This window comes from Grampus griseus (assembly GCF_964374135.1).
Source record: "Grampus griseus genome assembly, chromosome: 19".
In the NCBI taxonomy this organism is placed as follows: Eukaryota; Metazoa; Chordata; class Mammalia; order Artiodactyla; family Delphinidae; genus Grampus; species Grampus griseus.
This window is the reverse complement of record NC_139013.1, coordinates 31,791,381-31,818,900: the sequence shown is the minus strand read 5'-3', so window position 1 is coordinate 31,818,900 and position 27,520 is coordinate 31,791,381. Positions and strand designations below refer to the sequence as shown.

The following is a 27,520-nucleotide window of genomic DNA, read 5'->3' as shown; positions in this document are numbered from 1 at the left end:
GAAAGCATCTTTGGATAGGGGGCCCCGGACTACTGGGTCTGGGGGGTGCCTCCCCAGTCACAGCATAGAGGGGTAAGGCAATCATAGAGAATTAGGTATCCACGGCCTACAATATACCACAAGACCCCAAAACCCTGTCCGTTGCCCTTCTCTTTCAGGGAGAGGAAAATGTTGAATAGCAGAGGCTCAGTCTGTGATCATTTTCCCTGCAGCTGAAATATCATGACCCAGATATCAGACACACAGAGAGCATATCTGAATTTCGTCTCTAGCCACCTCAGGGCTCTTTCTTGCGAATGCCTTAAAAAGGTATTCAGCGTCCAAAAGGAGTTGTCCTAACTGTCAGAACATAGAAGGAGGTCATCTGCATACGGGATTAAAGTGGAGTCTCCTGGGAATTTAAGTCCCTCAAACTGGCATTCAGGGTGTGTGAGAAGGAAGTAGGAGCCTTAGTCAATCCCTGGGGCATAACAGTCCAGGTATATTACTGGTTATCCCAGGAGAAGGCAAACAAGTACTGGATTCCTTATAAAGGGGAATCCTAAACAATGCGCAACACAAATTGAGGGCTGGGAAATATTGGGTGTTGGGAGGAACAGCAGACAGGATAGGGCCGGGATTGGGCACCAGGGCAAATCTGAGTTTCACGATTTTGATAAATCTCAGATCTGGACTAATGAACATCCTTGCCCATTGGGGGCTTTGATGATCCAAATGGGAGTTGTGCGTGGACTGCAAGTGGGAGCTCGACGTTTCCTGTCTGATTAATCTTGGATTATGGGGCAGAGCCTCTCAACGCCTTCTGGCCTTCAGTGCTATTGGGGAATCCTGTGGAGGGGCATGGAAAGATCGACTTCTACCTTAAGCGGTAGGCTTCCCCTCCTCTCGAGGTCTGGCCACTCCCAGACCCATGTCTTTTTTTCTTACAATTTCAGCAAGGGTCTTGATCCATAGGAGACCGTGATTTTGGAGCTTGCCATAGATTAAAATTTTCATGTCCTTCTAGCTCTTTTAACTGAAATGCCATAAGCTTGTGTTGTGTATTTTCCAATTTTCTGGAAATAACATCTTCATAATGCTGGGCAAATGTCTGGAGCTCAGACATGTTTGCATTTTGCCAGTTAATATTATTTCTCTGTAACGTGTCATGAAGCTCTGGTCTGAGGCCATGTACAAAGCTTGTGGCCAGAGCAGAGGCTGTTAGGGAGGTCAGGTCCAGCCCCAGATGCTCTTTCCTGTTGTTCCTAATTGATGGTGATGGTCAGCCACAGTTCATCTCTTTGCTGTTTACAATTTTGAATACACAGCCGGCCAGTTTTGGTGAGAGGGACCCGAGGGATGGCTCCTGGTAACTTTCCTCTTACTTCCTTCGTTCTCCAATGAGAATCAGGGTCATCTGAGACCCTTGAGGGTCTTCAGGGATGGTGCTCCATTTGGCCTTTCCAAGCCAAAGGGAGGTATCCCCAGGGCCAGTCAATAGGTGGATAAGTTGACATAAATTGGGGAATCTGGAGAGTATGCTCCCAGAACAATCTTCAATTGAAGACTGAATAAATCTTCAAGAAATCTTTCCTTTTTCATTCGGGACTCAGGAAAATTCTTTTCTTTTTAAAATTAACTTATTAATTAATTTGGCTGCATCGGGTCTTAGTTGTGGCGCGCAGGATCATTCCTTGAAGTACGCGGGTTCTTCATGGTGGCGCCCGGGCTTCTCTCTAGTTGTGGGCTTCTCTCTACAGGTTCAGTAGTTGCAGTGCGCGGGCTTCAGAACACGTGGGCTCGGTAGTTGTGCACATGGGCTCTCTAGTTGTGGCACGCGGGCTCTAGAGCACATAGGCTTAATTGTCCCGCGGCATGTGGGTTCTTAGTTCCCCAACCAGGGATTGAACCCACGTCCCCTGCATTGGAAGGTGGATTCTTTTTTTTTTTTTTTTTTTTTTGTGGTACGCGGGCCTCTCACTGTTGTGGCCTCTCCCGTTGCGGAGCACAGGCTCCGGATGCGCAGGCTCAGCGGCCATGGCTCACGGGCCCAGCCGCTCCGTGGCATGTGGGATCTTCCCGGACCGGGGCACGAACCCGTGTCCCCTACTTCGGCAGGCAGACCCTCAACCACTGTGCCACCAGGGAAGCCCGTGGAAGGTGGATTCTTAACCATTGGACCACCAGGGAAGTCCAGGAAATTTCTTGATGATGGCATGTAATTCTGAGAGAGACCAAGGTTTAAATGTTCTCTTTTCTGTTTGCCTCCCTTGAGAATGGGTAACAACCACACCCTGAGCTTCATCTACAAGAGGTGGGGATCTGGAGAACCTTACAGTTTCAGGGAGTTGAGGGGCTGGGGTGCCGCTGGTGAAGGACGTTCTGGGAGAGAGGGACAGATATCATGGAGAGCTGGGAGGGGAACTCCGGGGCACTATGAAGGTGTCTAGGTTTCCTGGGTCAGAAAACATTTTCTTTTTAAATATTTATTTATTTGGTTGCGCTGGGTCTTAGTTGCGGCAGGCGGGCTTCTTTAGTTGTGGCTTGCAGGCTCCTTAGTTGTGGCAGGCAGGCGGGCTCCTTAGTTGTGGCATGTAAACTCTTAGTTGCGGCATGCATGTGGGATCTAGTTCCCCTACCAGGGATCGAACCTGGGCCCCCTGCATTGGGAGCGCAGAGTCTTAACCACCACGCCGCCAGGGAAGTCCCAGAAAACATTTTCTGAAGACATTATTTAAGAACTTCAATAGTTTGAATGAGGTTTGAATCATTTAGCTGTTTTCGGCCTCTTCATACCGAGTGAAGAAAGTGGACCACTGTGCATCAGAAATTTTAGTTCCCTTTTGCCCTAGGGCTTCCCCTTGGGTGGACTAATTTGAGCAGATCCCAGGAGCCCCAGAGGGGCTGTGTTAGCTTAAGAGAGTTTGTGGTCAAGTTTTGCCAACAAAAGCAGACAGTACTAGGGCCGTAGAAGCATGTGGCCAGCAGGAGTCTGAGGAGAGTTCCCGGTGATTAAGAAGCCCCCATGTTCTTGACTAATAGTGCCTTTACACGTACGAACAGAAAAACATGGGATTCTAACCCAGCCTGTCCCTTACAGGGACCAGCCTCGTACCAACAGAAAAGCCTAGGACTCTGACCTAGCTTGTTACAGAGAAACCCAGGACTCTAGCCTGGCTTTGGCTTGTCTAGGGCTCTAACCCAGTTTCTAGAGTATACTCTGAGTCCTAAGAATCAAGATCTGTCCTCATTCCGCGTCAATGGACATTTATCCAGAGCACTGGGTTTTGGAGTCGGCCTCACCACTGGATCCCCAAACCAGCAAGCAGACCGGAGACAAGACGTGTAGGTAGGTGTGCCCTGTGAGGCCTGGCTGTCGCATCTGAGGATTCAGTGGTGGTTCTGATCCAGATCTGAATCATGGCACCAAAAACTGTTCAAGAGAACTAGAGCTGGACGGAGGTTAAAGTAGTAAAGAGACATTTTATTCAGAAAGACTATTGCAATAGGGGGAGAGTGATTCAGTTAGATATATGTATATCTAACTGAATGTAGCCTCAGTCACCCAGCTTTAAACCACCACCCCCATCTCACCTCTATCTTTTCATCTAGCCCCTAACCTCCCCGCTTTTTTTCCTGGAGTCTTTTGAATTAAAGCCCAGACACCTCATTTCACAGCACAGTTTCATTCTGAGACCCTGCTGTGGTGTGAGAGGTTATACAAACAGCTCTGGATCCGAAGCCAGGCCAGGGGTTCCTGCCCAGCACGAATTTACTCACTGGGCAACCTTGAGCAAGTTATCTCCCTTCTTTGGGTTAGCCTCCTCATCTGTTAAAGGCAGATTCTGGCTCAGGTAGAGACTGAGATCCCTCGCTCAGGAAAGGAAAGGCACTGTGGGCTGGAGCCAGGCCCAGAGACCCCACCCCCACCCCTGGCGCCCCCTGCGGGCCCCCTGGGCTTCTGGTACCAAGACAGGGAATAAACAAACAAGCCGAGGTAATTTCCCGCTTCCTTGGAAACAAAGCTGGGGTGGTCTGGAGAGGCGTGTGGAGAGAAGGGAGAGTGCCAGGTGGAAAAGGGCCAAACAGGCCGAGAGATGATGATTTCTCTGCCCTGCGGGGAACATCTGAGGACACCGAGGCCAGATGTGTTGATTTTGCACCCTCCCTGGTGTGATAAGATCCCCCTCGAGAGCGTGTCTTTATTCCGAGCCAGCCTGCCGAGGGGTGGACCCCAGCCTGCTCTGGTCTTGCCTCCTGTCTCCGGAGCACATCTCCTCTTATGGAAGAGCCCCAGCTGCTCTTGCACTGTCAGCGCGGCGCCCGTGAACGCACCCTCTCCAGCTGCACTCTCAGTGTCTGGGTGCCCGCCAAGCCCTGCCGCCTGCTGCCCCTCCCCGCTTGGTAGATCTCCTGCTTCCTTCCTCTATCACCACCTTCCATCCTCTCTTGAAGAGCCGGTTATTGATCTTGGCCCATTTATCAAAGTCGCTGTACTCTAATTCCATCCGTGCCACATCTTCCCCCAGGGGCCTGGCCGGCCAGTCTGTCCTCCTGGGTTTGTTAATGGTGATGCTACATGACATGGGGGCCCCTCCCAGGAAGAGCGAGTGCCTGAGATGCAGGCTCCATGTCCCTGATGAGGAAGATCAGGGGGTCTGTGCCCACAGAACCCGCCTTGTTGGAGGCTTGCCTCCATCCTGAGGTTGGAACCTGTAGGAATTTCGGTGGCTTTGCTTGTATCTCCCAGTATGAGATGTGCGAAGGTTGGGGATGGGGATTCTTCTCTGCACCATGTCTGCTACCACCATCCCCCCGCATCACTGCGAGTATCCAGAGGGCCGGAGGAGTCTGATTCACCCAACTGCCCAGGTCAGGGACTGGCACAGAGCAGGTGCCAGTAAGTGCTGGCTGCACAGATTTGCCAGGAAGGATGGCCGGCTTCTCCCTCTCCAGCCCGCGTGACCGCAAAAGCCAGAAGAACTGACTGGCCAGTCCTAGTTGAATCAGCAGCTCAATGCAGAGGGCTTGGGGAAGAAGGGCACAGAGTGTGATCTCCTGGGTCTCTCAGCATGGCGATGGGGAGCTGGCCTCAGGAAGCGCAGATGGGAGGCACAGTGGGGGCCAGAGCCACAGGCCCCCTCTCCCCACATCTTTCCCTTGGGGGCTCGGGGTGGAGTAGGGAGAGCAGGCCTGGCAGGCTGCAAAGGGCAGCATTGAGGTTAGGGCCTTACCTGACTTCTCATGTGACCCCAGGCAAGTCATGGAACCTGCTTTTCTGGAAAAGCAGAATAATCATTCCAACCCAGTTTACTTTTCATGGGTTCTTGGGAGGAACAGCTGAGAGGGTCCTAGAAAGGACTCAGAAGTGTTATAGCAGGATCGCGTCTAAATGTCTGTGCTTACGCCCTGGTCTAGGTGTGGTGTGTGCGACCCTCTGGCCAGCAGGCCTGGCAGGCCAGGTGACCCCACCCTGTACTGAGGGACCCTGTACTGAGGCATCGCTAAGGCCTCTCCCAGCCACCTTAGACGTCATAACAGAGACTCCCGAGAGCACCGCCAAACTGTGAAGCAGGCTGGGGAAGATGGGGGCAGAGGAAAGTCATCTTTGCACCTAGTTGAAAAGAAGTGGTCCAAAACAAAATCCAGAATAAAAATTGCAATTTTTATTTGCTGAACCTAATTTTAAACTAAAACATCAAAGTGTCTCTTCCTCCATCACTAGAAATCAGATGGCAACTGGTACTTTGCTCCCCGAGAGGGCTCGAAGAAAAACAAAAACCCCTGTGCAGCCCCTGGCCTTTCCTCTGCAGCCCCTGGGGTTGCCCGCAGGCCACAGCAGGCAGCTGGAGGCAGGAGAAAGAGAACTCTGCCTGGTGAAGGCTCCTCTCTGCTTCTTTGGGAAGCTGATGGGAAGCCAGAGGTCACAGAGCGTTGGAGGCCTGGCTTAAAGCCACCAGTCAGGCCAAGATGAAACATCTGCTCAAGTCTCCCCAGGCACCTGGCTGGGGGTGAGTGGGAGGAAGGAATGGAGAAAACTGATGCTAAACCACAAATTAGCACCCTGGGCCTTGGCCCTGAAATGGCCTCTGCTGGCATAGGAGGGGGTGAGACTACAAACAAATAAATAAAAGCGACACCGTGTCAAGGAGGGAGGATGACAGGCCGGTGGAAGCATGCTATGTCAGGCTTGAGCAGAGATGAGCCAGGGCATGATGGCTTACAAAACTCCTCATCTGGGGCCAATGGCATCAAAATGCAGACAGCCCACGGAGCTGTGGGGAAGGGGCCATTTGTTGGAGGGACTACAGTGGGGATTCAGGCTGAGTCTGGGTGGGCTCACCAGGTGACCCCCCATCTTTTGTTGTGTCTTGTTTTAGGCATAACCACCACAGACCTAGAACTAGGAAGCCCTGGCTGCCCTCTACTGGTGATTTCTGGGGATGATCGCAACGCAGCAGCACCCAACCTGCAACCCCAAAAGGGCCAAAAGAGAACCAGCTCCCGGGGAGGACCAGAAGCGGCTGCACATTTGGCCGGGCCTCCCAGTGGTGGGACTGGCAGCGTCCCCATCAGTCTGAGTGGGTTCCTCCATCTCTGCCTGGCTGTAGAGGGCGGGGCCCAGGACAACGAGGGCCTCTGGTGCTCACTTCAGAGGCATCGAGAAGAATTTGTTCCCAGACTTGCAGCGGATCTGCTCGGCGTGCGCACGCAGCAACGTCTCGGAGTCTTCAAACTCACCCACGATTTCCTTAAACCAGGAGAGGACCATCACGTTAAGGGGAATCAGGGACCCCGAGGGCACTGCAAACAAAGCCAGCCTACTGAAATCCTTCAGAGGTTAGGCCTGCTCGGGGGAGGCTGAGGGCCACGCAGGCGCCAGGCTCTCCAGGTTACCTTGTCTAATCAGCTCTGCAGTCTTGTGAGGTCAGTCCTATCATCCCAACTTTGCGGGTAAGGAAATGGATGCTCAGAGCCCTGGAGCACAGAATCCAATAAAACCAGGCTTGGGACCTGGGTCTACTGGAGCCTGAGACCGGAGCTCCTTGCTGCCTCCAGAATGATTAGACCAAGAGCAGATGTGGCTACTTGATGATGGCCCACGGGCTGTGTCCCGTCTGCACATGTGTTGTCTGGCTCGCAAAATGTTTTCTTAAAAAATACATATTGGTTGCCAGCATTTGAAAATAGAGGGATTACCCACAAAAATTAAGATTTCTGGCTTCTCTTGAAAAACAGAAGTGCTTGCAACACGAGGTCCACATTCCTGCATGGCAGCTGCCTGCACCAGGGGTGAGTACCGGCTTCTCTGAGGGCACTGACGGGAAAGTGAAAGATATCCCCTACTTATCACAATATGAGAAAGGCTGTGAGGGTGGACGTTCTTTAGACCTGGTGCGTTTCACTCATTTCCAGCACCTGCCAGGCCCCTGGGAGCACCCGAGCCTTTGACCTCTGGGTGAGGGTCTAGGACTTCAGGGGAGGCCCGCAGCATCCTCTCAGATTAGTGTTCTAGGGCAGGGCTTCTCAAATTTTAACGTGCACACAAATCCCTAGCGATCTTGTTAAATTCTGATTTCTTAGATCTGGATTGGGGCTTCAGTGAGTGTTGCTAATAAGTTCCCAGGTGGTCTGGGACTGCACTGTGAGGCGCAGGGTAAGGTGTTGGGGTCTCTGGCTATGCCAGTTACTTCCTATGTCAGGATTCAGGTTTGCATGCCTAATCCTCAGCGCCTGTCAGCTCCCCTCCATCCCCCAGCTTCTGGGGTTCAGCACCTTCCATGCTCCTGCCCTGGGAATTCACCTGTAGTTCCCGCAGGCACTGCCCTTCCAGCTGGAGACGTGCATCACCCACGCACCAGGCCAGACTGATGTGGAATGAGGGGTCCTGCAGAGGAACGGCGGGGAGACAGGCGGTCACCTGGAGGTCGTGGCAGGCGCAGACATCAAAGCAGCTCTGTGACAGAGTTGTCACAGTATCCCTGCTGCATCCCTGACCTGATTCATGGGAGACTAGATCCTCAGTGTTGATCCCAAGCACCCTCCACAGACAGATGAAATAGCCCTGGATTGGTCCCTGCTATGGACTGAATTGTGTCCCCCAAATTCATATATTGAAGCCTTAACCCCCACTGTGATGGTATTTGGAGAAGGGGCCTTTGGGAGGTAATTAGGTTTAGATGAGGTCCTAAAGGTGGGGCCCTCATGATGGGATTAGTGCCCATATAAGAGACGGCAGAGAGCTGCTTCCTCTCTCTTTCCATCATGTGAGGACACAGTGAGAAGACGGCCATCTACAAGCCAGGAAGAGAGGCCTCAACAGAAACTGACCGTGATGGCACCTTGGTTTTGGACGTCTAGCCTCCAGAACTGTGAAAAAGTAAATTTCTTCTTTTAAATCATTTATTTAGTTAGTTTTGGTTGCATTGGGTCTTTGTTGCTGTGCGCGGGCTTTCTCTAGTTGCAGCAAGTGGGGGCTACCCTTCGTTGCAGTGCGCGGGCTTCTCATCGCGGTGGCTTCTCTTGTTGCGGAGCCCAGGCTCTAAGCACGCGGGCTTCAATGGCTGTGGCGCTCGGGCTCTGTTGCTCTGCGGCATGTGGGATCTTCCCGGACCAGGGCTTGAACCCGTGTCCCCTGCATTGGCAGGTGGGTTCTTAACCACTGTGCCACCAGGGAAGCCCGAGAAAGTAAATTTCTATTGTATAAGTCATCCAGTCTATGGTATCTGGTTATGGCCGCCTGAGCTAAGACAGTCCTGTTCTGAGGCTCTCCTTTACATATCATAGAGAGTCATTACCTCTGGAATGTGGAAGAGAACACACGTCCCAGATTTAATGTTTTCTGATCAAAAATATTTCAAGAGATGACATACTTTTTAAGATGAACAAAAACCAAAATGTCTAAAATTATAAAACTATAAATTATCTCCACTCAAATTCATACTTATATCTCTCAGCATGATTTTAAAAGAATATATCAAGCAAAACCACTGGCCCTTTAAAGCCTTGATATTCGACTTGGAGTTCAAGTTCCCCTAGAGGGCACGGGGCAAGGCACAGGAAGGCACAGGAAGGTATGCGAAGCTGCAACTCTACCTGGAGTGTCAACGTGACTAAAAAGTATTGGGGAAAACTACTTCCTAAAAAATATAAAAATAAACATGGATACATTATAGAGTAGAAGACATAAATCTCATGCATATTGAAGAGAGACCAGAAGATTTGTAAGAAATGTTGGACCTCCGCTGGGCTGCATCCGACTACACCTCAGACCCTCAACTCTCCAGGGTTGTGTGTCCTCTGAGGGCTGGCCGAATGGACACTTCCCACGGGCAAGTTCTAGAGGGCTCTTCGGTTTGCCTCTAACAAGGGTTTCTTTAAGACTGATTTTATTCCTATTAGAGATGGGTCAGTGGAGAGAAAAAGACGCTGCTGATTACCTGGTAGAAAGTGGTGAGGTCAAACTCCTCCATGACCCTGTCCACCTCTGAAACCAGGTCCAGGAATTGGGTGTGTCCCGAGGTGACCTCGAGTCCAACAAAGGTCCTGGGGGGAGACAGAGGTGGAGACCACACGGGCATGAGACGCAGCCTGAGAACAGAAACCATCCTCGAGGGGGCAGAGGATGCGACAGAGGAAAGCCGGGAGGGAGGGAGGTCTGGGCCGTGAGTTCAGTTCGTTTCCCTGCTCTCCGAGCTGGCTCTCCATCCTTCCCTGGCTCTAATCGCACATCCCCCCTCCTTCCCCAGGGTCTAAGAGCCCTAGCAGGGCCGTCTTCATCTGCTGCTGCCAAGGCTACGGACCCCCAGGCTGTGGCGCCCAGGCTTGCCGGCCTAGCTCCCATGTCGGACTCTTTCTCCAGGGCTTCCCTCTCTGGCACTTCCCTCTCCCTCCCGTAAGCACCCTCTAATCTCTAAAACCCCTCCCTTGAACCCACACCCTCAGCCAGCCCCCATCCCCTGCCCGGTAAAACTCGCGTTCTGACGATTTGTCTCCCTCGGCAGTCTCTCACGCCTCCCCGCCCATCTTCAGTCCACTCGGCCAGGAACCGCTCCCGTCAAAGCTGCCAACCACCTGTGTTCCTGAACTCAGATACTTGACTCCTCCCTCCCTGAAGCCCTTTTTTCTCTTGGCTTCCAAGAGACCACCCACCACACAGTCCTGGTGTGACCCCACCTCTGGCCTCCTGTCCAGTCTCCTCTGCCGCTCTCTCCTTTCCAGCCTCTAAATGGTCAGGGGCTGCAGAGCCGGCGACGCCTGCCCTCCCCCGCAGGCTGATCTCACCCAGCCCTGCTTTCAGTATCACACAGCCCGATGGCTCCCACATTTCTATCTCCGGCTGGCACCTCTCCTGTATACCCACTTGTGTGTGCGACTCTTCCACCCGGGGGTCTCACAGGCGGCAAAATCCACCAGGTACAAAGCAGAACTTCTCATCTTCCTCCCACAGGTGTTTCCCATCACAGACAACGGGGCCATTTGTCTATATTTACCTAGCTGTTCAAACCCCAAACCCAGGAATCTACTTTGATTCTTCCCCTTACTGTGCACAGACCCAACCCACTGGTAACTCCAGTTGATTCTACCTCCAGTATATCGGGAATGTGTCTGCTTCTTGGCTCTTCCACTGCCATCGCCCTAAGCCAGGCCACCACTGGCGCCTCACCTGTCTGCTCTCCCTGCATCCAACCTTGCTCTTTTAGATCTTTTCTCCACTCAGGAGCCACAGACACAGACAAGATAGGGCCGGACTGACGTTTACAAACGTAAATCGGATCACGTCTCTGCTTAGATCCCTCCGATGGCTTCTGTGACACTGAAAATCCAAACTCCTGACCTTGACCTTGAAGGCCCTGCGGGAGTTAACCCTGCCTGACTCATCTCCTCACACTCTCCCACGTGCTCCCCAAGTTCTGCTTCACTGGCCTCCTCCAACATGCCAGGCTCTTTCCTCCTCAGTCACCTCCTTGGCTGTGTCCTCTGCTTGGAGGCTCCTGGGGTAGCTCTTCCCAAGGCTGATTCCTTCTTGTCCTCATGTCGCCATCAAATGCCACCTTGCTAGCGCCCTCCTCGGCCACTTGCTCCAGACTATCGTTTCACACGATAGTTATTAACGATCTCATTTCCTTGTTTATTGTCTGTCTCCCCTGCAGAATGTGAGATCCCACAGAGCAGAGACTATGCCGACCTTTTCACTGCTGATCTGTAGTGTACAGCAAGTGCCTGGCACCGGGAGGTGTTTAACAAGTTTGTGCAGCATAGAATGAATGAATGAATGAGCGAATGAGTACTCTTCTTAGAGGTGCTGCGAGCAGAAGGCAGCTCAGATCCAGTGAGTGGATCTGACAGGGAGGCTTGCTTTGAAGCCTTGATAACAACAGTTTCTTCTTATGTTCATCTCATCCTTGAATGCTTTTATAAAACTTGTTTCGTTCATCTGAGCTTCACAACTGCCCAATGATGGATGCTTGGAAATGGGACAGGATGTGATGGATGATGTGACAGCTTGGAAATGGCAGGTCACAGAGGTTGAAGGTATGAGCTCAACGTTAAATTGCAGGCAGAGCTGGTCAGGCACCCAGGTTTTCTTTGAGTCTCAGACTTTTCCCACTAAACCAAGATGTTGTTCTCTCCCTCTGTTCCTCCTCCCATGCTCCCTGAGTTATTTTTCTTAATGAAAGGTTCAGATTTGGGAACAGTTGCCCTTGTAGTCATAGGGCCGGTTAAAACACAAACAAACAAAAAATTGAGAGAGACAAGGCCTCCTCAAGTCTTTACTCCAAAGAATCCTCTTCTGGAAACAACTGGGGGCAGAGTGGGGAGACCCACCTGGTCTTCTCTTGATTGGTGTAAATCTTTACCCGGTCGGCAGTAAAGCAGAATCTGAAATTTAGAAGAAGGACCACATTTCAGGAAGAATAATAAGGAAAAAAATCAGAGAAAATAGTGTATATTAAAAAACATCACTTTGAAAATTCAGTTAACTCATTTCACATTTAGTATTGTCACCCTATTATACAGGTGGTAAACTGAACCCTAAAATATTAGAGCTGGGCAAGACCTTAAATAATCACCCAGTCCAGGTAACACATAGCTTGACTCAGATGCCAGCAAAAATTTTACTTTATTAAGAGCAGCTGATTCCAATAAGCGATTTGCGACTACCCCAGCTTTACTGATGGGAATGGAGAAAGTCATTAGGCCGGTGATAATAGATCACTTAAGAGCCAGTTTTTTTCTTTGCAGGTTAACAAAAACCAATTCTGATCCAGTCTAAGCAACAAGAACATTTCCATGTGCCTGGGCTGAGCTTGGGGATCCTCATACAACTCTGTGAGGCAGGTGCTACAATGACACCCATTTTACAGACACAGAAACTGAAGCTTGGTGAGGCTGAATTTGGTGAGTCACAATTTGAGCTTCAATCTGCCTGATTCCAGAGCCCTTCCTCTCACCTGATGCTTTAGTGAGGGGTCTCTGTTGGTGTGAGATTGCCGCAGAAATACCGTCACCCACCTCTCAGATCAGTTACACGGGGACCATCAAATTCTGCCAGGTAAGTGCTCTGACCCTGGCTGGTTCCGCCTGTGTTCTCTGGGACACCAGGTGATCTCAGGGAACAAACTGGCTTCCTGCCCTTCCTGGACCAACTTGGCAAATCCCATTACAGGAAACACTCATTTTACAGGCTCCAGGCCAAGCTCTCACCCTCATCTGAGGGAACACAACAACCCAGCTTGCCGGTTAGAAGCTCACAACTTGTCCGAGGGCACGAAGTCAGTTAACTTTTGGCTTTCCTGTCAGCCTTCAGCCTCCTAGTGCATCCCTTCTGGGGAAAATGTAAGGGGTGATAGAAGCAGCAGGAGCTCGGTTAAGTGTAGAGTACCTGCCAGATGTCCTGGGGTGGACATGGGGCGTTTGCACCCAACTATAAAGGGTAATTTTATGCATTGACTTGACTGGACTAAGGGTTGCCCAGATAGCTGGTAAAACATTATTTCTGGGGTGTCTGTGAGGGTGTTTCCAGAAAGATTAGCATTTGAATTGGTGAACTGAGTGGAGCAAATTGCCCTCTCCGGTGTGGGTGGGCATCATCCTACTTTTCAGAATAGAACAGAAAGGCAGAGGAAGGGCAAATGCACGCTCTCTCTGCTGGAACTGGGACATCCAGCTTCCCCTGCCCTTGGACGTTGGGGTCCTTGGTTCTTAGGCTTTCAGGCTCATATCAGTCATTACGCCACCGGTCCCCCCACCCCTCCCCAGTGCTCAGGCCTTTGGACTCATGCTGAATGACACCACTGGCTTTCCTGGTCCCCCAGCTTGCTGTTGGCAGATTTGGGACCTGACCTTCATAACTGCGTGAACCAATTCCTACAGTGCACTTCCTCCTATCTCTATTTACTCTCTCTATCCTGTTGGTTCTGTTTTTCTGGGGAACCCTAATACAGGTGTTGGCACTGAGAATGGTTCTACAGGAACAGAATTTTAAGGATGAGTTTTCTGAATTGGTTCTGGGATTTCTGGAATTCGCTCTCTAATCTGATTCGATTCAAAGATGCTAATGACTGTTATCTCCAGTAGTAAAGAGAGCACTGATAGGCTGCACGGACTGTTTCTGGAGATGTGAAAATGTCTTCCTTGATGCCACTCATCAGCCATTTATTAGAAGCAAGGAGCTGAGTGACCCTATATGCTACTTGCGAACATTTTTGGAAAACTAAGGAATATAATGATGTTGGTTGGCTGCTCCTAATGTTGCTGGACAAAGTGGTGAAATGAAAAGATGAGCTCAGGGTATTGAATTCCCAACTCAAGCATAAAGGACCTAAGAGCTTCTCGGTGTGCCCTAAAGGAGACCTTGATTCCCTGTAGCTGCAGGGCTGAAATTGCTGAAAATCAAATCTGGAACCTTATCCTGCCATTTGCTGAATTATAACACAAGTTGAACTCCTCGAACAAGCAGGATTTTACAGTTACAGTGAGGGCACTGATTGGGAAAGTATGGGGACTTGTGGGAAACTCTGATGAAGCTCGGCATATTGAGCCCTTAAATTCTTTTTTTTTTTTACTTTATTTTATTTTTGGCTGCATTGGGTCTTCGTGGCTGCGTGCAGGCTTTCTCTAGTTGCGGTGAGTGGGGGCTACTTTTCCTTGCGGTGCGTGGGCTTCTCATTGCGGTGGCCTCTCCTGTTGCAGAGCATGGGCTCTAGGTGCACAGGCTTCAGTAGTTGTGGCTCGCGGGCTCTAGAGCACAGGCTCAGTAGTTGTGGCACACAGGCTTAGTTGCTCCACGGCATGTGGGATATTCCCGGGCCAGGGCTCGAACCCGTGTCCCCTGCATTTGCAGGTGGATTCTTAACCACTGCACCACCAGGGATGCCCGAGCCCTTAAATTCTGATGAGTCTTCTCCGACGCAGTGGAAGTGTCCTCCCCCACCTAGTGTTATGGACCTTTCCACCTTTGAGGGGATTAACCCTGCATTGCCTGAGGAAATGGTAATGGCCTCCCCTGAGGCAGATGCCAAGAAAATGCTGAGTCCCCTCAGGACCCACCTCCAACACCCCTCTTTGCTTCTAGACCTATAACTAGACTCAAGTCCCAGCAGACCCCCTAAAGGTGAGGTACCATGTGTGGCCCACGAGGAGATGTGCTACACTCCAGAACTATTTGAGTTTCCTAACATATACAAGCAGAAATCCAGGGGACGTGTGTGGGAATGGATATTAAAGGTGTGGGGTGGGACTTCCCTGGTGGTCCAGTGGTTAAGAATCCGCCTTCCAGTGCAGGGGACGCGGGTTCAATCCCTGGTCAGGAAATTAGGATCCCACATGCCGCAGGGCTACTGAACCTGAACGCCACAACTAGAGAGCCTGTGTGCCGCAACTACAGAGCCCACATGCTCTGGAACCTGCGTGCCACAACTAGAGAGAAGCCCGTGCACCACAATGAAAGATCCTGCATGCCGCGACTAAGACCCGACACGGCCAAAAATAAAAATAAGTGAATATTAAAAAAAAAAAAAAGGTGTGGGGCAACGACAGAAGGATCAAAAGTGGGATCAGGCTGAATTTACGGATATGGGCTTGCTAAGCGGAGATTCGGCATGTAATGCTGCAGCTCCGGGAGTTGGAAAGGCGTCTGTTTGGTTAGGTGGCTGAAACACGGACCAAAAGGTGGCCCACAGTGAGTGAACTGGAAATACCTGGCCCGCAAGGTGGGCGTAGTTACCGTAAAGGACAGCAGAGTCGAAGCAGCAATCAGAAGTCTGACTTGTGCAGACACAGGGTGTTGACTGTTTCTAGAAGTGACATAGATAGGAAGCCTACTAAATTCTTCCTTCATCTGTATAAGCAGGAAAGTTCTAGGCCAGGTGAGCCAAAGTCTAACTTGAATCATAAAGGCAGAGTCATGGCCCCTCAATTCCCAGAATGGAGCCAGTTCACAGACCCAGAGCCGCTTGAATGAAGGGGAAGTCGGGTCCCCTTGAGGAAGGACCCCGGTACATTACTACAAATTTATACTGTTAATCTTTCTCCCAGCCTTCCCCAAAGGGACCTATGCCATTTTACCAGGGTAACTGCGCACTGGGGAAAAGGAAATAACCAGCCTTTGGGGAACTACTGGACATTGGCTCTGAAATGACACGAACTCCTGGAAACCCAAAATGTCACTGTGGCTCATCACTCGGAGTAGGGGTTAATGGAGGTCAGGTGATCAGTGGAGTTGTAGCTCAGGTCCATCTCACAGTGGGCCCAGCGGGTCCCCAAACCCATCCTGTGGTTATTTCTGCAGTTCCAGAATGTATAATTGGAATAGACATACTCAGCAACAGGCAGAATCCCCACACTGATTCTCTCACCTGTGGAGTGAGGGCTATTACGGTGGGAAAGGCCAAGTGCAAGCTATTAGGGCTGCCTCTACCTAGGAAAATGGGAAATGAAAAGCAATACCGCATCCCTGGAGGGACTGCAGAGATCAGCGCCACCATCAAGGACTTGAGAGATGCAGGGGTGGCGACTCCCACATCTCCATTCAACCCCCGTTCTGTCTGGGCAGAAGACAGACGGATCGTGGAAGATGACAGTGGATGATCATAAACTGATGATCGGAGGTGGTGGCTCTTCCAGATGTGGTTTCATTACTTGAGCAAATTAACACATCCCCTGGTTCCTGGTTTGCAGCTGTTGATTTGGCAAATACATTTCCCTCCATCCCTGTCCATAAGGACCAGAAGCAGTTTACTTTCAGGCCAGCAATGCACCTTCACTGTCCTACCTCAGGGCTATAGCACCCTCCAGCCCTATGTCCTAATTTACTATAGAAGGTTTGCTCACCTTTCCCTTCCACTAGATATCACACTGCTCCAGTACATTGATGACATTATGTTGACTGGACCTAATGAGCAGGAAGTGGCAACTACTCTGGACTTATTGCTAAGACATTTGTGTGTCAGAGGGTGGGAAATAAATCCAACTAAAATTCAGGGCCTTCTACCTCAGTGAAATGTCTAGAGGTCCAATGGTGTGGGGCATATCGAGATATCCCCTTTGAGATGAAGGATAAAGTAGTTTTGAAATAAGGTATGTACCTCTTTTTTTTAAACATAATGCTATCGCACACTTTATAGACATAACTTTTATGTGCATTGGGAAACCAAAAACTTCGTGTCATTCACTCTATTTTATTCTGGAACAGAACCCACAGTATCTGTATCTGCTCTGAATCAGCAGCCACATATGGTGCTGTTTCTCTTGTAGCCAGGATTCACGGGGCCAGGAATCAAGGGGTAGAAATGGGAGTGGTACCACTCACCATTGCCCTAGTGATGCATTAGCAAAACGTTTGCTTCCTGTTCCCACAAGTTCATGCTCTGCTAGCCCAGAGGTCTTAGTTCCGAGGGAGGAATGCTTCCACCAGGAGATGTAGTGCTTCCACTGAACTGGAAGTTGAGACTTGCCACTCTGGGCTCCTGTACCTTTGAATCAACAGACAAAAGAGTTACAGTGTTGGCTGGGGTCATTGATCCTGACTACCGAGGGGAAACTGGACTACTACTCCACAATGGAGATATGGAAGAGGATATCTGGAATACAGGAGATCTGTTAGGGCATCTTTTAGTATTACCATGCCTACTGATTTCAGGCCAAGGAAAACTACAACAACCTAATCCAGGCAGGATTAGTAATGGCCCAGAACCTTCGGGAATGAAGATTTGGGTCACTACCCCAGGTAAAGAACCATAACCATCTGAGGTGCTTGCTGAAGGCAAAGGGAACAGAGAGCTAGGTAGTGGAAGGTAGTTGTAAATATCAGCTACGACCGTGTGACCAGTTACAAAAATGAGGGCTATAATCGTCATGAGTATTTCCTCCTTACTTTGTTATGAATACGTCTGCGAGTATATATACACAGGACACCTCAGGGACACTGCAGATTTGGATCCAGAGCCCCACAGTAAAGTGAGTCACACAATTTTCTGGCTTCCCAGTGCATATAAAAGTTACGTTTATACTACACTGTAGTCTATTAAACAAAGCCATTATGTCTAAAGAAACAATGTACATACCTTATTTTTAAAATACTTTATCGCTAAAAAATGCTAACCATCATTTGAGCCTTCAGTGAGTCATCATCTCTTTGCCGGTGGAGGATCCGGCCTCGATGTAGGTGGCTGCTGACTGGTCAAGGTGGTGGTTGCTGAAGACTGGGTGGCGATGGCAATTCCTTAAAATGAGACGACAATAAGGCAAACGATGAAGTTTGCCACATCGATCAATTCTTCCTTTTATGAATAATTTCTCTGTAGCATGCAATGCAATGCTGTTTGATAGCATTTTACCCACAGAACTTCTTTCAAAATTGGAGTCAATCCTCTCAAACCCTGCCACTGCTTTATCAACTAAGTTTACGGAATATTCTAAATCTTTTGTTGTCATTTCAACAATCTTCACAACATCTTTACCAGGAGTAGACTGCATCTCAAGAAGTCACTCTTTTGCTCATCCATAAGAAGCAACTCATCTGTTAAAGTTCTATCACAAGATGGCAGCAGTTCAGTCACATCTTGAGTCTTCACTTCTAATTCTAGCTCTCTTGCTGTTTCCATCACATCTGCAATTACTTCCTCCAGTGAAGTCCTGAGACCTTCAAAGTCATCCATGAGGGTTGGAATCAACTTCTTCCAAACTCCTGTGTATGTTGATATTTTGACCTCTTCCCATGAATCACAATTGTTCTTAATGGCATCTAGAATGGTGAATCCTTTCCAGAAGGTTTTCAAATGACTGCCCAGATCCATCAGAGGAATCACTATCTATGGCAGCTACAACCTGATGAAATGTATTTCTTAAATAATAAGACTTGTAAGTAATAAGACTTGAAAGTTGAAATTACTCCTTGATCCATGGGCTGCAGAACTGATGTTGTGTTAGCAGCATGAAAACAACATTGATCTCATTGTACATCTCCATCAGAGCTCTTGGGTTACCAGGTACATTGTCAATAAGCAGTAATATTTTAAAAAGAATCTTTTTTTTTCTAAGCAGTATGTCTCAACAGTGGGCTTAAAATAGTCAGTAAACCATGCTGTCAACAGATGTGCTGTCATCCAGGCTTTGTTGTTCCATTTATAGAGCACAAACAGAGTAGACATAACATAATTCTTAAGGGCCCTAGGATTTTTGAAATAGCTAGTGAGCATTGGCTTCAATTTAAAGTCACCAGCTGTATCAGCCCCTAACGAGAGAGTAAGCCTGTCCTTTGAAGCTGTGAAGCCAGACACTGACTCCTCTCTGGCTATGAAAGTCCTAGATGGCATCTTCTTCCAATAGAAGGCTGTTTCATATATTGAAAATCAATTGTTTAGTGTAGCCACCTTCATGAATTATCTCAGCTAGATCTTCTGGATAAGTTGCTGCAGCTTCTACATCAGCACTTGCTGCTTCACCTCACACTTTTATGTTATAGAAATGGCTTCTTTCCTTAAACCTCATGAACCAACCTCTGCTAGCTCCAAACTCTTCTTCTGTAGCTTCCTCACTTCTCTCAGCCTTCAGAGAATTGAAGAGGGTTAGGGCCTTGCTCTGAATTAGGCTTTGCCCTAAGGGAATGTTGTGGCTGGTTTGATCATCTATCCAGACCACTAAAACTTCCCCCAAACCAGCGAAACGCTTTCTTATCATTCTTGTGTTTACTGGAGTAGCACTTTCAATTTTGTTCGAGAACTTTTCCTTTGCATTCACAACCTGGCTAACTGGGACAAGAGACCTAGCAGCTTTCAGCCTACCTCTGCTTTTGACATGCCTTTCCTCACTAGGCTTAATCATTTTTGGCTTTTGATTTAAAGTGAGAGATGTGTGACTCTTTCTTTCACCTGAATACTTAGTGGCCGCTGTAGGGTTATTAATTTCAACATTGTTGTATCTCAGGGAATAGGGAGGCCCAAGGGGAGGGAGAGAGATGTGGGGGAATGGTAGGTTGGTGGAGCAGTCAGAACAAACATATTTATCAATTAAGTTTGCCCTCTTATATGGGTGTGGCTCCCGGCGCCCCAAAACAATTACAATAGTAACATCAACGATCACTGATCACAGATCACTACAACAAATGTAACAATAATGAAAAAGCTTGAAATATTGCAAGAATTACCAAAGTGTGACAGACACAAAGTGAGCAACTGTTGTTGGAAAAATGGCACTGACAGATTTGCTCAATGCAGAGTTGTCACAAACCTTCAGTTTGTAAAAAATGCAGTATATGTGAAGCATGATAAAACAAGGTTTGCCTGTACATATGTTGAGCAGATATCTGTTTTCTTCTCTTATTCCCTTACCATGTACCATAATATGTAGTGACTTTATACTAGTATTCAAGTATTGTTAATTTTACATCATAGTATTCAAGTTATGGGCTTTTAGAAGAGTAAAAAGTATCGCCCAAGATTACCTCCTCTTCTGGGGAAGGGATTAATGCATTTTCAGATGTACACTGGACGTTGTATCATGTTAGGCAGAATTATGACCTTGTTGTGGTCTTAATTTAGAGATTAAGTATGGTTTAAGAAGATGCATATGTGTCAAGTTGATAAGGGGTGGACTTGAGATGGTTAATTTTATGTGTCCTCTTGACTGGGCTAAGGGATGCCCAGATAGCTGGTGAAACATTATGTTTGGGTTTGTCTGTGAGAGTGTTTCTGGAAAGACTAGCATTTGAATTGGTGAACTGAGTAAAGCAAACGGCCCTCCGCAATGTGGGTGGGTGGGCATCATCCAATCTGTTGAGGGTCTGAATAGAACAAAAAGGCAGAGGAAGGACAAACTCCCCCTCTCTGCTTGAGCTGAGACGTCCATCTTCTCCTGCCCCCTGACACTGGCGTGCTGGTACTCAGGCTTTCAGGCTCACACCAGGACTTAACACCATCAGCCCCCTGATTTTTAGGACTTTGGAATCAAACTGAATTACACCACCCGCTTTCCTGGTTCTCTCCTTGCAGATGGCAGACAGTGGACTTCTTGGCCTCCATAACCACATAAGCCAATACCTATAACAAATCTCTTCTTATGTGTATCTGTATACATCTTATTGATTCTGTTTCTCTGGAGAACCCTGACTAATACATCAACCAACACCCTTTCTCCTGGTGATCTTATATAGGAGGACTGCTCTCCCATTTTGTGCTGGTAGAGTGGTCAACCTGCCCCCACCCAGGGGTGTGTACTTGACAGGCCTGGACAATCAGAGCATAGCATTCCCTCAGTCACAGCCATAGAATCAAAGGTGCACTACCCACTCTTGGTCATCTTAGGCTCAACCAGTCAAACCTGAAGAGGCCACCCGGCCCAGCTTCCTTCAGGATACAGGCTAGGAAACACTGCACCAGCAGGGCAGCACCAGGGAGGGCCAACCCAGTGGTCCAGGGGCTGTTCCCTAAATGAGCAAGAGAACAAGCTATATCCACCCACCCCAGCCACCCTGGGGAGCAATACCTCTTGTAATAGCCCTTGCGCAAAGTTTCCAGAGGCCCAGCAAGGGACCTGCCTAGGTAGGGAACCACCGCATGCAGGGAGGCCCAAGCCATGGTTTCCCAGGAGGGGCTTAGTTCACTCACAGTCTTCCCAGCCCAGACATGACGTGCTCATAAGTCATTTTTACCATAAGTGACGTGGCCCAAGAACACATCTGGCATTCTACCTTTATCCAGGGACACAGCTAGAAGCAGGATAACTGAAGCATTCTCATGTAGAAGGGGAAAGGACTTGCTGCCATCTGACGTCTCCCGGTCCCATGTATGAAGCCAGTGCTACCTCTAAACATTTTAGTTACACCAGCCTATAAATTCCCCCTGTTTAAGCCACTTTTGGTTGGATTTCTGGCACCAGCGATCAAGAGGGTCCTGACTAACATACATGACTCAATAAAAAGAGGGATGGGGGCTGGATTAGGGAGAGAGATGAGTTTTAGTCCTGAGTCGCTGGCTAACTGACTGAATTGGAGCAAATCCCTTCCTCCTCTGGCCCCGAGTAGGGGCTACACAAAATGGGCAGTCCTCCAATGGGGCAGAGTAGTTCTATGGAATTCCTGGGCCTCGGGCCTCCTGAACTGCGAGGGTGGGGCTTTGGCTAAAAGACTTCTGTTTTTATCTCTCTTACCCAGCTACACATCAGGGATCTGTGTAACACCTCATCAGAAGAAAGGACTCTGCAGATAAGACCAGGAGTAGAAAACCACCACCTGGATGGCTTCTTAGGCTCCTACTGGAACCAACATTCAGAGGATCCAGAGGAGGATTTCTGGGCTCTCTCTCTCCTGCTCAGTCATTCAACAAACACCCATTTGATGCCTATAGTGAGCAAAGCACCTGGACAAAAGCTGTGGGGTAATTCAGAGAGCAGCCGCATTCCTGGCCTGCAGGAACTTGGGCTCCAAGCGGGAGATGGGACATGGGGATGACTGAATATGGATATGAGGATGAGTGGAACAAGCACTGGGGTGTAGACAAGCACAGGACAGCAGGGTCCCTGGGCCTGAAGAATTCTGGAGGAGATACCAATTGGGACAGCCTCAGTGAAGGAGCAGTGCTTTGATCTGGCCAAGTCTCGAAGGAGGGGCATTTCTAGTGGAAAGAAGAGGTATGAAATAGTCAAGGGAAAAGAAGCCTAGGCTGGCAGATAAAACCAGAGTGGGGGTGAGCTCTGATCGTTCGCCAAGTGCCACGTTGAGGGTATGCGTGATCTCATTCACTCTCACAAGTCCCCCTCTGAGGGAGCCACCACCACTCCCCTGACCCGCACACAGGTAAGGCTCGGAGGCTTCCAGAGCTTACGTGGCACGCCCAAGGGCACATGGGATGAAGCGCGCAGCAGGCGGCTCTGGGAGATGTTCGGTGTGCTAACCTTTAGGTTTGCCTGCTTGAAGGGCTAGTGCATCCCACAGGTCCATCCCCACAAGAGCTCAGGACAGGAAGAGGAGCCTTGAAGGGGAGGGAGATGAGGGGCAGAGGGAAGCACTGGGCACTCACCTCTGGAAGGAGGCCACGCGGTCTTTCAGAGCCTGCACGAAGGGGAGGATCCAGTGATGGCGCAGAACCACGCTATGGGACAGGCTGAGGTGGAAGGCCTCCATCCTTACCAGCCGGGGGACGTATGTCTGTGCGTGGGGCAGCAGCACGTCAAGCAGGTCCAGGAACTCCTCCCTGGCTTCATCTGGAGGGGAGGAGTGGAGAGGGTGGGCCATTCTCTTAGCCAGGGCGGCATGGCTGGATGAAGCCCAGAAGGCGGAGAAAGGCTTTTGAGAGTAGCCTATGTCTATGTATTTCGAATAATACTTTAATATGCATTTATGGCTACAGAAGTAACACATACATGCTCTTTGAAAAGAATTCAAGTGAGAAAAGAAATATGTGACAGAGAAAGTAGGGGCCCCTGATATCCTACCACGTACAGCAGTGGTCTCCAAACTACTGTGATTGCACAGGCCCTTAGTCAACCAAGCTTGCCCACATACCCACAATAAATGTGTATTTATTTCTAAATTACAAACATGTGCTACACTGCAAAATTGTGTGTGTTATAAAATGTACACTTGGAACAACAGAAATTTTAAAAGATGAGATAAAGAGAAACACATTAAAAGGTTTTAATACTTTTCTCTCTAATGGATCATCTTGATCCCGTCCCCAGGCACATACAGCCCACTTTCAAGATACTACCCTAGAGATAAAGGCTGTCAAATGTGATGCCTATTTCCCCAGCCTTTTCTCAGTGCATGTACTAACGTATATATCTTATTTGTTAAAAAAGATGAGGGCATACCAGTTCTTCCATTGGCTTTCTCCATACAACACTACATGTTGGACAGCCTTCCTCTCATTACATAAATCAAGCCCATAATTACAGCTCCACAGTAACCCATAATCAGAAGCAGTTCATTTTTTTAATCAGACATTTAGAATCTCCTGATTGTTCATAAAGACAAAGAATGCAACAAGGACCACCACTGTATTTTCACAGATTATTCATTTTTTTTAACCAAACATGTGACTAGAGCTGCATGGTTAATAGTCTGCTCACAACTAATAACTTACTGGATTTGCTCAAGTGCCCTGTAGAGTATGCAGTAGAGAGAATCATTCTCATTCTGTGGATGGGGAAATGGAGGTTCCAAGAGTTTACCTGATCTAACACAATGTAATAAGAGCCACCACATTCTCCGTGTATCATGCTAAGAACTTGACATAGATTATCTGATTTAATCTTCACAAAAGTCCTAGAGGATAGGTATTACTACTATCCCCATTTTAGAGGAGACTGAGGCTCTGAGAAGTCAGCAACTTACTAAAGGGCACACAGAGCAGTGGGTACTGGAGTGAGGTCAGACTCTGAACCCTGGGCATTTTCTGCCTGCCACTCACTCATTAGGGCTAGGGTGGGGTGGGACTGGAGGCCAGCACACCGACAGCCCTCTTTGAAATAAAGTACCAGCTACAGCTGCAGTCTGGGATGGCCTTGACACTCTGCCCTAGACCCTCCCTTGGTCACATCCTCATGAGCAGGGAGAACAGTATACACAGGGTTAGTAAAAAATATTTCAGGCAACGAATTCAAAACTGAACTGTACAGCACAGGGAACTCTGCTCAATATTATGTAACAACCTAAATGGGAAAAGAATTTGAAAAAGAATAGATAAATGTATATGTACAACTGAATCACTTTGCTGTACACCTGAAACTATCACAACATTGATAATCAACTACATCCCACTGTAAAAACAAAGGCCAGAAAACCTGAAACCAAGTTAACAGAAAAATTCCCTAGTTTTTGAAACTTGTTCTCTCTCTGTTGAGTTAATCTCTTTCCCACCACCAGTGTCAGAGGTTTCTGGCTTCTTCCTCCTTGTTGGGGCCAGCTTCCTCCCATAAGGGGCACCTGTCAGTGCCAGCCACGTGCCTGTCATGCGTTACTCACATGGTACATAGACGTGGGTGGCCCAGTTGCCCCGCTCATGGGGAAAGGTGCGCACCCGGCCCCCATGTTTTGTGCTATCATCCTCAGGCCTCTCCTCGGTGCCTGGGAACATGTCCAGCACACTGTCGGGTACTGGCAACTTCTGGCTGGGAAGGGGGCTCTGGCCCCTGCAAGAGAAAAGAAGAAATCAAGCACATTTAGCCTCTTAGCATTCTCTACCTCTGTACACACAATGAAAGTTGTAACACCTTGTACCAGGTGAGTCTGCGTGTCTATTTCTCACCAGGAGCTGTAAGCAGCTTCTAGATAACCACAAAGCTCTTTCCCCAACACTGTCTCTTTGGGGTCTCCCAACGGCTCGCGGAGGCAGACTTTAGCAGGGAACGTGGTCCCCATGGTTAACAACGGGGCAAGTGGCAATATGTGGTTCAGAGGTCACATGCCCTAACTGGACAGGCCTCAGCTGGAATGACACTTCCTAGCTCCGTGGACTTGGGCAAGTCACTGTGGGCCTCAGTTTCCTCATCTGTACAGTGCACTGCAACCTGATAGGGCTATTGTGAGATGAACCGGGACACTGCTTGAAAAGCACTCAGGATGCACCAGGCTTGGCAATTAAGAACTGAAGCTCCACAAAGTAGGAGACTTGGATGGTTTTGCTCACTGCTGAGTCCCCAGTCCCGAGCCTGGCGCAGAGAGGGTGCTCAATGAATATATACTGGATAAAGGAAAACACTCTCCAAATGAGGAAGCAGACCTAGGGTGGTACAGCGGTGCGCGCCGGGAGACGAGTGGGCCAGCGGCGGAGGCTGGACCCGAGCCCACGTTTCCTGCCTCCTAATCTTGGCCCAGCCGGGTGGGGGCACTCCGGGGCTTTGTCCAAGGCTGTCCTCCGGATCCTCCTTTCCCCCGGTGCCCCTTTTCCTTCCCTTGCGAGCAGCCCGGCACCCTCCCCAACCACCCCAAAGCTCGGGTCCGGTCCGGGTGCCAACCCGCACCCTCCCCAGAAAGTCTTCCTCGCTCCTCACCGACTGCAGCCTCTAGTCCCCGGCCGGACCCGGGCCCCGGCCTCAGCCTCATCCTCGGAGCCGCTGCTGCTGTAGCCCACCAGGGGCGCCGCACTCATGGGGGACCCCCTTCGCTAGGGCACAGCCGGCCCGCCAGCAGTCGAACCACACCCGGAATTCCTCTGCGCCGGAAGTGCTCTCCAGGGGGCGGGGCCCGGATTAGCACCGCCTCAGGGCGGGGTCCGGGGCGGGGCCCGGCAGGACTCGAGCCAAGAGGCTACCCACCTAGACTACGCTTGCTGGCTCGCCGCGCCTTGACCACTACCTGGACCCTCCCGGAACCGCCATCCTCAGTGTGCCCATTAAACAGATCGCTCTCGGCTGTGACCTCTCTGTCCGCTGCTCGGTCTGCAGCAGGTCGGGACCTCCCAGCAGCAGATGGTCCCTGGGTCAGAGGTCAGCGCATTAGACCCATCGGAGTCTAGTGCCCTCACCCTTGCCCTCGCCGTCCGGGCGGGGTCAGAGGTCCCGGGGCCTCTTCCTCAAGCAGGCCCAAAGTACGAGCTCCGGGGTCCCATCCCCTAAGAGCGAGCTGAACAGTCAGAGGCGGGTCACTTCCAGAAGTTCAGAGTCTAGGAGGCCCCTCCTCTCAGGTTCAGGGGTCGGACCGGGGACTGGGTCCTGGGAGCTCCCACCCTTATGGCCGAGTAGGGTGGTCAGAAACAGAGCGCCCTCCCTGGGTCAGCTGAGGCGTGCCGGCCGAGCGACTGGAGAGCCGGCCCGGCGCGCGCGGCTGTCCGACCCGGCCCGGCCGCGGGGTCCCCGGCAGGGGGCGGCCTCGCTCCACGCCGCCCGCTACTCCCGCTGCCGCCGCCACCCAGGCTGCCGCTCCTCCCCCCGGCCCCGCCTCCCTGGCCCCCGCGCCGCCCGCCTGTCCGCCGGTTTCTGCAAGGCCATCGGTCCGTCCGCCCGCCCTCCCAGCGCTCCTCCGCCCCGGCCCCGCTATCCCGGCCGCGCACGTCGCTTCCTCGGTTCCGGCCGCCGCTAGCCCGTTCCCGCCCCCGAGCCGGACGCCGCCGCTACGCGAGGCCGGGGATTGGCAGAGCGCGTAGGCCGCGCTGCCGCGGATGGAGTCGGAATAAAGGGGCGGCTGAGAGAGCAGCTGGTGGCCACTCGCCCTGAGCCTGACCCCGCGGGCGGCCTGGAGCAGGTGAGCGGCTGGGCGCCCGGGGCCGCGGCTGGGCGCCCCTCCCGCGCCCGCCGCACCCCTTCCCCAGCCGGCCCGGCCGCCCCTCCACTCCCTCCAGCCCGACCCTGCGGCCTCCTGAGCTCCTGGGCGGCCCAGGCCGACCTCGACGCGCAGCTGTCTCCCGGGCCAAGCCTGCAGCCCTGGGGCCTTTTTCGGGCCCAGTCGTCCGCGGGGCCGGCCCTCGGGCCGCAGCGGCCTGTCCATTCCCGGCGAGGGCTGACAGGAGGCAGCCCAGCTGGGCCGGCGGGCATTGCCGGCAGGGAGGTGATCGGCTTTCATTCGGTTTCCCAGGGAAGAGGAAGGGCTGGGGTGGGGCTCAGGTGGGGGCCTCCGCTTGCTGCCCTCACCCTAGTCTCTCATCCTCTTTGCTGAGTGATCAGAGAGGCCTCTGGCCGCACCTTCCTGGAGGGGGGACAGGGTGGGCAGCTGAGCTGGGGGCCTAGGACCGTGGACCCTGTGTGGCAGCCATTCATGCCGGAAAAAACAAAAACAAAAAACAGTTGGGTTGGCGCAGCCTGACCTAGACCTCGCTCAGAGTAGTTCTGCTTCCCTCTTTCCTGGGGAGGCTTCAGTACCTGCTCACTCATGCAACCTGCTGCCTCCACCCAGAGCAGCGGCTTCTTTACTTCTTCTCTTCCCAGAAAGATGCTGAGGTTGACAGCTTTTAGCCTGACTCTTATGTTTCTTTAGCAGTTAGAGGCCAGGCTGGCCTGTAAAGGCATCCCCTTCCTTCTCTTTTCATTGGGAGAAAACTTAGAAACTTCTAAATGTTAGAGGCAGAAGAGCTGGGAACCTGAAAGTGGGTTGTGTCTGATTCTAAAA

At 50.6% G+C, this 27,520-nt stretch overlaps 1 protein-coding gene across 3 annotated transcripts; it reads right to left on the bottom strand.

Annotated features, from left to right (window-relative positions):
• Positions 1 to 5,623: 5,623 nt before the first annotated feature.
• USB1 (U6 snRNA biogenesis phosphodiesterase 1) lies at positions 5,624 to 25,630 on the bottom strand. 3 transcript variants are annotated; one of them, XM_082677385.1, is made up of 7 exons: positions 25,471 to 25,630; positions 24,443 to 24,609; positions 22,497 to 22,680; positions 11,809 to 11,862; positions 9,420 to 9,525; positions 7,784 to 7,867; positions 5,624 to 6,730 (listed from the first exon to the last, which is right to left on the bottom strand). In XM_082677385.1, exons 1-7 carry the CDS (start codon positions 25,566 to 25,568, stop codon positions 6,626 to 6,628), a joined length of 798 nt encoding a protein of 265 aa, XP_082533511.1. In that variant the 5' UTR covers positions 25,569 to 25,630; the 3' UTR covers positions 5,624 to 6,625. The 3 variants fall into 3 exon arrangements, with proteins under 3 accessions (XP_082533511.1, XP_082533512.1, XP_082533513.1); XM_082677386.1 differs by lacking the exon at positions 7,784 to 7,867; XM_082677387.1 differs by lacking the exons at positions 5,624 to 6,730; positions 7,784 to 7,867 and adding an exon at positions 8,495 to 8,614.
• Between the last annotated feature and the right edge of the window lie 1,890 nt (positions 25,631 to 27,520).

Bases quoted from the DNA above. Each gene is read 5' to 3' on its own strand.
- USB1 (XM_082677385.1), bottom strand. From the start codon at position 25,568: ATGAGTGCGGCGCCCCTGGTGGGCTACAGCAGCAGCGGCTCCGAGGAT. The intron at 9,526-11,808 runs GTGGGTCTCCCC...GTCTCCCCCCAG, and splicing joins ACCAATCAAGAGAAGACCAG to GACCTTTGTTGGACTCGAGG. The intron at 6,731-7,783 runs GTGAATTCCCAG...TCCTGGTTTAAG, and splicing joins AGTGCCTGCGGGAACTACAG to GAAATCGTGGGTGAGTTTGA.